General features: G+C 35.3%; 1 protein-coding gene across 1 annotated transcript; it reads right to left on the bottom strand.

Moving 5' to 3' along the window:
* Positions 1 to 2,474: 2,474 nt before the first annotated feature.
* LOC117566768 (uncharacterized) lies at positions 2,475 to 3,955 on the bottom strand. Its single transcript, XM_034246311.2, has 4 exons — positions 3,796 to 3,955; positions 3,153 to 3,735; positions 2,945 to 3,094; positions 2,475 to 2,887 (listed from the first exon to the last, which is right to left on the bottom strand). The coding sequence occupies exons 1-4, from the start codon at positions 3,836 to 3,838 to the stop codon at positions 2,560 to 2,562; spliced, it is 1,104 nt and encodes a 367-aa protein (XP_034102202.1). The 5' UTR covers positions 3,839 to 3,955; the 3' UTR covers positions 2,475 to 2,559.
* Positions 3,956 to 11,212: the final 7,257 nt, after the last annotated feature.

The following is an 11,212-nucleotide window of genomic DNA, read 5'->3' as shown; positions in this document are numbered from 1 at the left end:
ATGTACGAACTGTTAATAACAGGCGCGCCGGCGCGCAAAGTTTAAATGTAGCCGAAAAGCTTTATTATTGTTTAATAAACACAAGCGAACAGTTGTTTAATTTGACGCTAACATGGTGAGCTTAATAATATTTATTTATTTTATTGGTGGTATTAATTATAAATGTTAAAAAAAGAATCAAAATAATAAATTAAATTCCATATCTATATAAAAATGAATAAAATTAATAAAAAAAAAAATAATAATAATAAATAATTTTAGGTAAAAATTTTTATTATATGAAACAATTATAAATAAATTAATTATAATAATTGTAGACATTTACTGCATTACTTAAATGGTATTTTTCAATTTGGCACTAAAAAATACTTCGCGCGCCGTAAATAACTTAAGAAGCTTCATTCACCCCTACAAAAATACTTCTATAAATCATGCACAAATACAAACGTATTTGAGTGTGTACGCGTGTCGCTTGCCGGTTTTTGGTCATTTCTTTGCATTCTGCTATTTTTGCCGCAGCGAATTGTCGCAATGTGCTTATTTCCACGTTGCAATGACGCGCAATTCAACGCATGCCAACAAGTTAAGTATGTTAACCTCTGCAAATTAGACAAGCAGCATAACCGTTAGCGGAGGGGGTGGGTTGGAAGGACGAAGGAACTACGAAAATGAAGTAACAATGCAGCAACATTGGCTATTGGCCGAAATGCGGCGCTGACGTCGTCACTGGCGACAACAGCGACGACGGCGCCGACGACAGCAATGCGCCATTTTTCGCCATGAAATTCGGTTGGGGACGTCTTTCCGTCCTTCTTTCTGTCATTCCGTCCTTCTGCCTTGCCTGTCTGTCAGTCAGTCTGGCCAAGTGTGAGTGTGAGTGTGATTGTGTTGGGTAAACATTTTGCCAGTCCCGACAGAAGCCCCACAAGCACCTCAACCTCAACCCCAAACCCCAACCCCTCTCCAAAGCTCAGAGATAGACCACGACCCATCGTGTTCTGACTTGTCAATGCTTTCGTCGCAATGCGTTCAAAATTCTTCCTTCAATTCTGAACATCAGTTCTTCTTCTTTAACTTTTGCTGCAGTGGCGAGAATTCTTTGATTTCGGGGGTATGTAAGTGCATAATTCAAATTATTAAATTTTGTCATTGTTATCTGGTGTTTTATTTTATACGTATTATGTACTGTATTTTTGACCGTTAACAACAACGGAGAGGCGTAAGTCATGGCTAAGATTTAGGAGATTATAACAGTTGAAAATACTGAAAATTATGCTTTAATATTTGATCATACATCTCAAATAAATAAAAATAATTAAAAGCGAAATTTTGATGCTAATATCTAAAAAAGATTTATTATAAATGATCCAACCAAATTTTATTAAGATCGGAGACAAATTTGGAAATTTTAATAATTTTGCAGCGATAAATAAAGTGCAACACATAATTTTTACACAAATGTTTAGAGAATATAAAACTTGATCGTATTTGTATATTTTGACATCTCTACTTGGTCAACATACTTCAAGAGTTACCGTATTTTATGCATATAGGTTTCTTATTTTAATTTATATCTTATTAAGACCAAGTGCATCTTGCTTCAATGATGCGTTTCTATGATGCAAGTGTTTACACCAAAGTTGTATCAGATGAACAGCCGTTGAGTGGTGCAAACGTAAACAAACTCAGGTAGGAAGAAGAAGAAGAATAACGAAGGCAATAAAAATGGTCTCTTCAACGACCTTATTTCTGTTAAAGTGTTCAAATTGATCGTATTGTCGATCGTATTCTTCTAAAATTGCAAGCATTTTAAAATAATTTTAAATACTTCAATACTTTTTACAATAATTTTGTCATATTAGCCAAAATAACATTTTTAGAATTATTGCCGCATTATCAATGATGCGGCTTCATTAGGCGTCCCTCTTTTACACACCGCTTATGAATACGGCTTAAGGTTCTACTTAACGGAAATTTCAATGATGCAGTCCAGTCTAAACAGGGTATTAACTTAATCACTGTCAATGCATCTTACAAATTGTATGCTTACTTTATCCGCCATTTCGTTTAAGTAAAGAGGGCCAGCTACCGCGATTCATTTGGCCATAAAACAGCTGGAACGCGTTCATTGTGAGTTTGCTAATTGTCAGCGAAATAAACCGCGGCAATTAAGCCAGAGAATGGTATTTTAATAGACCACAAAAAGGTGGGCCAACTGCTGTGCTTGTGCTGTAATATTTGGAGTACATACAAAAGTACAAGTTCATACCATAAGCAGTAGCTTAAAACAATTAAGTTCCAGTTCCCACGAATTTCGGCAGAACGTCAAAATAAAGTCGGATAAAATTGTGATGTAAGAATGGGAAAAGTAAGAGCATTAAGAACTAGAGGTGGCATAGTGAATAAAAGGTATAGTAAGCATAAAACAAATTTTAAATAAAGCCTACTATACGAAATTTGATTCTTACAATAAATACAGATGCATATCTAATCTTTATTACGTTTTGCTTGGGAATCAAGAGACTTAAGTCATTGCATATTAAATCGAATAAGTTCCGTTTACTTCTTCTTCTTTCTATTCTGACGACGCGCCTTGAGGCGTTGATCACGACGCCATTTTAGCCAATATTTTTGTATCTGGCGAGCCGCGCGATTCATCATGAACAAAAGAATTCGTTGCTGTTGCTTGCGTTGCTCTTCTTGTTCATATTGGACCACAATTTTGTTGTAAACAGCCTCCTCTTTGCGATAGGATATCATAAAAATGTCCAATTCTTTCTTGGCCACCTTGTACTGATCCTCAAGTTCGAGATTCTCACGAATCTTCTCGCCAATATTGGTATCAAACTTTTGCAAAATACCCTCCAACTGGATCAGCAACTTGTTTCTAAAGGATTAAAATATTAAAAGATGTAAAAGGAATATGCGGTAAAATGATATTTACTTTTCGGCTCTGGCATCTTTTTCGTTAAGAGTAATGCTGGTGATAAGATGTTCATATTCAAGCTTGGCCTTCTCCAGCTCCTCTTCGAGATCTTTTTGCTTCTGGACTGTATTTTTGTGAACATCGCGAAGAATACGACTTCTCTGCTCGCTGCAAGACACGAATAACAAGATCTTAAGACATATAACTTGTGATTTTTCTTGCTTACATTTCGTTCTGAATGCGAACACTATTCTTCCATTTTCTGTTGGCCAAGTCCGTTTCCAATTTTTCAAGTATCAGGAATTTCACTGCCTGCTTCCAACGTAGTATGGCGTTTCTTGATTTCAGTCTCTTCTGATAATATGCTGTTCGGGATCGAATCTCTTCGCGTTCATGATACATAACATGCAACTGACGTTCCATGCTGATCTCGCTCTTCGCTGTACGCCATAGATGTCGCTGGGCTACGGCCAGAATTGTCTCACAAGCCACAATAAGTTTCTTATCCTCATTTGATAGCAAGTTGACTAGGCGAGGGAATAATTCGTAGATTTGAAAGTTGGTGTGGAAGTAATCGATGATCCTGATAACTTCATGATTTAATATCTGCACCTTGACCGTATCCAAGCTCTGCAGTTTCTCCATTAATGCTATTGCCGGTGAGTAAATTGTCGACTTCAACACGTTTCTCATGTGATCCATATCATCGCCCAACTTTGGCAATATCAGCGACATCTTGATGCGCTCTATTGATGACTTTATGAGCCTAATAACATTGTCAATTTGTGTCTCTCGAATGCGTGAGAAATCTACGGGTTAAATATAATTATAATATAAATTTATGTCCGAATTTTTAATTATGTGCAAACCTTCTGCAAAAATGGCGTCTTCGGTTGCTGCTGCATTCTGCATATCTGGGCTTTACTATGTGTTTTATTTTACAGAAATGTTCCAGTGTAGTTCTTTCTGTAACTATTTTTCAGTAGTGAGTACTGTTTGAGTGTAGTCAGTATTTGAAAATAACAACTGTGTTGCTTTGTTTGTTGTTGCTAAGAAACAACAAGTCATAAGTTTGATTTCCTAAATATGAGGTTTTAAAATACGGGAAAGAGGAAGGATTATGATTGTTATATAACTTAAATAAAAATCTATTAAAAGAGACATAGTTAAGCTTTGAAGAAATTAGGATCAAGGAGAATAGCACACAGGGTTTGCTCTTTGACATTCCTTCTCAATTACAATTTCAGTGTGGCATAAAAAAGTAAAATTTCTACAACTTTTAGAACTAATTCCAAACTCTATCTAGTATTATCTATATAGATATTTCTTGTTATTTAAGTTAAGAGGTAGTATTACCATATTAATTATAATGAAGCATTTAGGTAAATGTGGAATTTTCTACTATTTTTCTTAAATATTTATATAATAATATTTTATATATATGATCTTATTAGCGTTTATTTCATTATCGCACTATATATTTTCTGTAATATTCTCTATATGGATGATTTTGAGCCTTCGCATTCCTGATAGCCTTTTTTCTTAATTACTTACATTATTTATGTGTGTTATTTTGTGTTTATGTATCCCATTTAAGTATGAACACATTCATTATAATAAACAATTTTAATAATAAGGGAATTTTCTAGCAATTTCTAAAATGATTAATGATTAATTTATGCTTTTTTGTACAAACATATACATATATGATCTTATTCATGTTTTCTTTTCACTATTTCATTTATTCTGTCAAACTATATGACAGATTTTTATCATTCGTTTTTGCCATTCGCTTTTTTCTTAATTACTTACCTTATTTATGAGTGTCATTCTATATTTATGTATGTCATCCAGTATTCGCTTTCATTGTACTCATTTATGATTTATGTACATCTTATACACTTAATAACTCAGCGATTCTTCTAATCATTCTATATGCTTTACAGCAATTGTTACAAATGCTTACACACACACAGTATGTCCTTTGTGATTCGTAAGTGCAGGGTGTCATGACAGCGCAGTTTGTGCTAAAAATAGTGTGCGTATCTCGCGTAGTGAGGGACTGAAAGTGGGCTGTGTGGTCGATGTGGACGTTAGTTGCACAATGCAATGTTGTGGAATGATGGGCATCGTAGGCGGGGTTCGTTTTTTTCTAGTTAACTTCAGTTGTGTTTGGGGCATTCTGAAAATGTGGGTGTGCAAAGTGTGTTGGGTGTGGAGTGGTTGTGTCGCATTACGTCAACTGGCGTGGCATGAATGAAAGCTGCGACAGGCAGAAACAACGGCAACTACAACGACAACGACAACTACAAGCAAGTAGCAAGAATGCTAGAGGCATTTCCGTTGACTGAATGTGTTTGCCAGGAAGAGCCGAAACGGGCGTGTCCCGACAACAACAAAAAGTGGAATCATAAGTGGAATACAACCATGTAACTATAACGATGTACAAAGCGTTAAAAAAACTATAATCATATTATTGCATTTGCCTTTAATTTATGTGCTGCAACATTTGTTAATTCGAGGTTTTCATGCGGTATAAATGCATTTTAATTAAATTTAAAATAGAACCTCTGTTAAGTAATAAACTTTGTTTTTAACATCATTTTATATTAAATAAATAAATACATCCAATGAAATATAATTAATTATTTAATAAAAAAAACACATCAAAAATAAAAAAATAAGGAAATTATATATGTACAAAAATTTAAAAAAAAATTTACAAAATAAATAAAAATATATTTTACAATAAAAATTATATTTAATTCTTTTATATTTAAGACTATTTTTTAATTGGACAATACGATGATAAACATACATAAGTAAATATGTATGTATGATTTTAAAACAACTGCATTGACGCACAAATTGCAGGTGAATTCGAAGGACTTCGAAAAAGCTCAAACACTCTTACACATGCTCTAGTCCAGTGAATGTGTGCATGTAGAGAGAGAGAGAGTGAGATAGAAGCAACCGCAGCGACAGCTGCGTCAGCGTCAGCGCAACAAGTATGAAGAAGCATTGGTGCGAAATAGAGGAAGAAGCAAACCGTCAAATAACAAAATAAACTCACAGCGCCAACGTTTTCTTTTACTTGTCTGCATAAAATGCTGCAATGCTACATAAATAATCCTATTGTTGTTGTTGTTGTTATTGTATATAGAAGCAGGGGGTTGGAGGGCGGATGTTAAGTGGAAACGAAGGCGAAGCTTACAATGTAAATGCGTGATAAAGATGGTAAGAAAGGCGTTAGCAATGGACGAGGCATGAAAAAATGACGCATAAACAGTAATAGCAGTTCTCAAGGAGAGAGAATGCGAATGAGAGAGAAAGAGAGATTGGGAGAGAGTGGGAGCGTTCGCCCAGAAGTATGCAGCAGTTTTTGGCTGGCAGCTGGCCTCGGCGATATGAAACAAATGGCCATGCAAAGCGACACCGCAGAAAAACGTTAACGGTTCTGTAAAGAATGTGCAGAGCAAAGCGCAACACAAAACGAGACTGAGAGCGAGAGAAATAGAGTGAGTGCGCGTGAGCGTGAGCGAGAGCGTGAGTAAGCACTCTCTCATTTTCTCATTTACTGCATGGCCCACATTTGCAAGGCTCAGCTGTGGCTGATTTTTACCGTTTGGTCTGCTCATTATGTCGCTGCTGGCGCTGCTGGCGATGCTGCCATTGCTGCAGTCGACGTCGCTGTCAACATTGGAAGCATTGCTGTTTAATGTTGTATGGACATATATATGTATTTTTATTGTGCTGACTTTATTTTCATGACTTTCTATGACTGCGACGTTTTACTGAAAATTTTGCTGTTACGCTTCACCCGGCCGCATTGCAGCTATAAATTTGTGGTTTGCATTCGCCTTGGAAGTTGACTTTTTTTTTTGGCCACAAAGCGCCAACAGCAGCAAAACGAGATGTCTTGAGATTTGCTGTTTCGGTATGTGGATCAAGTGAGTGAATAGAAGAGTCTATCAGCTATGTAGTATTGATGCACTACAAAACAATCCCCTGATGAAATCAAATAAATTCCGTCATGGAATTACCCATATACAAAATTGTATGTTATTAATAAAATAAATATATTCTATAATACATATAAGGTATTACCCAATTTTGAACATGATAAGAATTTTCATTATTTTATTTTATATTACTAAAAATTATATTGTCAATTCAATAAATATTATAATTAAATAATAATAATTAAAAATAGTATATTTTAACAAATATATATTTACGTTAATCTTAGGCGAGCATTATGTATAACATATAATATATGATTATTTCTATAAACATTAAAAATTATAGCATATATTTTAGAGTTAATAGATTATACCCCAAATTAGTTCTCTCTCAGATTCGTTAATAAATTTACTTGTTGCTTCATCGACTGTAGTTCATAGAAAGCAGTTCAAATATTATTTTGTTTTACCTGATGAAAAGAAAATAAATTCTTTTGTATAATTAACTTACAATATTCGTGAGACAGTACCGCAATTTCTTTGTTCTGTAACGCGTCTTTATTCTGTATCCTAATAACTAAATAGTAGCACATTACATATACGATAATGCAATGCCGTAGGTGATAGTAAAACTTAACGACAAATTTGTATGGAACTGGCCACTAAATTTTGTATCATTTTTATTTCCATTTGCTTAGTTGGGGTTTTGTCTTTTCCAAGGGACGATTTTAGTCCTGGCGAAAGTTTTTCTTTCAAAGCGTTTCCTGTTGGCTGTGCTGCTAGTTTTCAGTTTTCATTTTTTCAATTGAGTTTCTTTCAAGATTGTGCTCAAGTTGCTCTCGAACTTTTGTCCTTTGCCATTTGCAACCTTTTGGCTTGCCTGTAATTTGAATTTTTTGAACTGTGAAGCCAAATCGAGACCTCTCGGGCCTGTCTAGGGTTTTATTATGACCCCCCGGCGAAAGAGTTAGGTTATCTAATAAACTGTTCGCTATGAATGTGCGTGTGTGATGCGATTTGTGTGTTCAGCATTCGGGATGGTATTAAAAAAGTTTTCTCTCTCTACGCTCCATGATTTTCTACCGTGATTTTCGTGGATAATTTAATAAACTGAACTGGCAAAAAGTTGCTCTACATTTCATTTATGAGCGCAGCAATCGCCAAACTTTTCGCTTCTATGTTACTTGAGCAATTAAATTGAATTTTTTCCTTGCTCCTCGTGTCGCACAAAACAAACGACGAAATTTCCTTTGATTGACGTTTACTCAACAATTTTTGATGCCAGAACAAAACTCCGACTCTCTCTCTCTTAGTTTATTTTTTGGGCAGCTCGTTAATTTATTTTCGTCTGTTGTTACACATGTTTTTTTGCCAGGGGTAGAAAGCGGCGGGTGTGCAGCAGGAATAACGAAACTGAAGAGGAATATAAAAATAAAACACTGTCGTAAAACTTATTTTTTATATATTTTTCTTTGCCTTGTAATTTCTTGTTTGCAGTCCGGACTCCGGAGGCTTCGATTTTGTGGATCTTAAACACGCGCCCAAAAGTATGCAATAAAAATTGAAATTGTCTTTTAGTTTTATCAATAAACGCATTTCGCATTTAGGTCGGTTTATTGTCTTTACGCAAGGGTAAAACAATCTAGTTATAAGAATAGATTATGAAATACACATAGTTACTCTTTAAGATTGTTAGAGGTGACCAAACCATTCGACTTCTTTAGGAAAAAATAAGTTTGTTAAAGTATCAAAATATGGATAAGACCTCTTAATATTAGGATAATTCTGGATTTTCTTAAACCAAGTATGAAAGTCCTTGACTTTGTCACTGCCGAACTTTTTAAATTCAGTATTAAGTATTGTGATTCCATTTTGGAATTTGTTTTGAAATACTTTTTAAGGAAGCTAACTTATAACAAAGTTCACCGAATCGTGTAATGATTCTGAACAAATACATTGATAGCAATATTAAAGTTCGATGGATTTTAAAATATTTGTGACTTAATTTTATCATTTTATATACCTGAAGATATACCAAATAAATATACCCTTAGTATATAGAATAATATATATATATAAAGTACAATATATATCAAAAATATATATTTTGTTATGAGATGTCTCCTTCTGCCTGTTGCATTTGTTATAAAAATGTATTGTTTTTGCTTTATCTTTTTAATTGAAAGAATACTTCTCCTGAGTATAATGATTACTATTAAATTTTAAGGACAATCTTTCAATCGATCTAATGGCATTTTCAGTCTGTTGCTTCCAGCAAAGACAAATACATATCAATTGTGGACAAATGTTGATTGTATGATAATATTTGTGGCTGAGCATGGATATATTTGGCGAAAGTCATCGTCAACGTCAACTAAATGGCAAAATGGTCGCACGTGTGGTGTCATACCACACAGCCACGAGGCCAGTTTCATTTAGGTCAACAACGAATATTTTTCGGCTAATGATTGATGAGCTCTCCTTCGTGTACAAAATTCAGTTGTCAACAGCAAGACATACGCGTTAAAAGTCTGGCGCCCACACAGGCTCCCAAATCTCACAGTTTCTAGTCCATTAGAATATCATTTTTGTCGGAGTCTGAGTCTGAGTCTAGGTTAGCGAACTGCGACAGAGCAAAGTTTATGGAAAACAAGAAAATAAAGAAAAAAATCTTGGGGAGAAGGCACAGTACAAATCCAGCTCAAATTTGCCTTGTAATGAAGTCGTGAAAAGCGTTGTTGGAAAACCTTCTTGTGCATGCGCGGCACGCAAATTTGTTGCCAATAAGCAAGCGAAAACAATTTTTATATGGCTTGCAAGGGAGCTGTGAGAGTCGTGGAAGAGGGAAGAGGGAGTAAAGAATTAGGGAGCCTGCTGCCTTAGTTGCCTATGCGTGCAGCGTGCGCGTCTGGTTGCTTCTACATTTCATTTATATACATATACATATATATAGTAAATGTGTATGTACATATAACATTTTTGTTTGGGGGGAAACTTCCCTTGTCGGTGTTGCTTAGCTACGTCGAAATGTAGGTCATGTTGGGCTGGGAGAAATCGTGCAGCGAGCAAACGCTAAAGCCAAACGCCAGCGGCAACGGCAACTGGAGCTGCGTCCCATTTGAACTCTGCACTCGCAACATTCCCACTCGTAACTCACACACACACATACACACACACGCGCGCGCAAACATACATTTCCGGGCCGAAATGAGAGAGAGTGGGGGCCTTGGTGTCATGAATACTTTAGCATGGGGCGTGGCAAGTGTGGCACAGAAAACCGAGACCCAAGCTCACGAGCCATGTTCCCAGACTCCAATTCTCTGTCATATCTGGTTATGGGGCGTATTCATCAACTGCCTCATGCTTATTATAATGAAAATTTCATTACAAAATTGAATGTTGACGTGTCGCATGTGTTGAGCCGAGTTCAGTCGAGCGCTTCAGCTGCCTCACTTTACTCGCCACTTGCCACCACCGAAATAAGAGTCTATTGAATTTTACTGCTGGCGATGCCAAAAATAAGTTCCATTTTTCCTTTGTATTCACAAATGTGTATATTAATTGTACTCGTCGAATGTATGACAATAAAATAAACGTATATGAAAAGGGGTTTTTATACCTGTCAGACCATTTGATAAAAGGGTATAGTGCAGTGCACCACCATGAGAAAATAACATTTCTGGATTATATTTCTAATTGATCAAATAACATAGTATGTTAAACCAAATTTGGTTGGCATTAAAAAATAAAGAATTTTGACAAAATAGGAGAATTAAGCAGAGTGTGCTCGACTATGAGAAATCCGTTACCCATTTCCAATAAAAAGCAAACCAGTGCACTATTATTTAAAATATATCGAATGAATATACCAAAAGATATAGAGATTATATTTGGTATGTGGATATGCTATTACATTCAAAATATATGACAGTAACTAAGACCCAATAACAACAGCCGTGTTTTGTTATATAAATAAATCAAGAATCAGGGGCGGATGTGGCCGTGGCAAAAATATAAAGGTAACTTGATCTGTAAGTAACAATAAAAATAGCGATTTTTGGTACATAGAGTCAAAACTACAGAATTTATGATTTCTGACAATTTTGTTGTGATCAGATGAAAAATGTAGAAGTTATTTAAAAATTCTTTTATTATAGAGAAATGCGCTTACGCCCTTAGTATCTTTGGTGGTTCTCTTGCAATATACCAAATCTATACCTTGGTATATGTTCGTTTCTTTGTGACATACTGACTTGATATATTTTAGGTAAAAACGCCTTCTACAATCGAGACTTAGTTGCTTTAGCTGACAATCTGGTATATT

Source organism: Drosophila albomicans, chromosome 3 (genome assembly GCF_009650485.2).
Source record: "Drosophila albomicans strain 15112-1751.03 chromosome 3, ASM965048v2, whole genome shotgun sequence".
NCBI classification, from domain to species: domain Eukaryota; kingdom Metazoa; phylum Arthropoda; class Insecta; order Diptera; family Drosophilidae; genus Drosophila; species Drosophila albomicans.
This window is presented reverse-complemented; position numbering and strand designations above follow the sequence as displayed.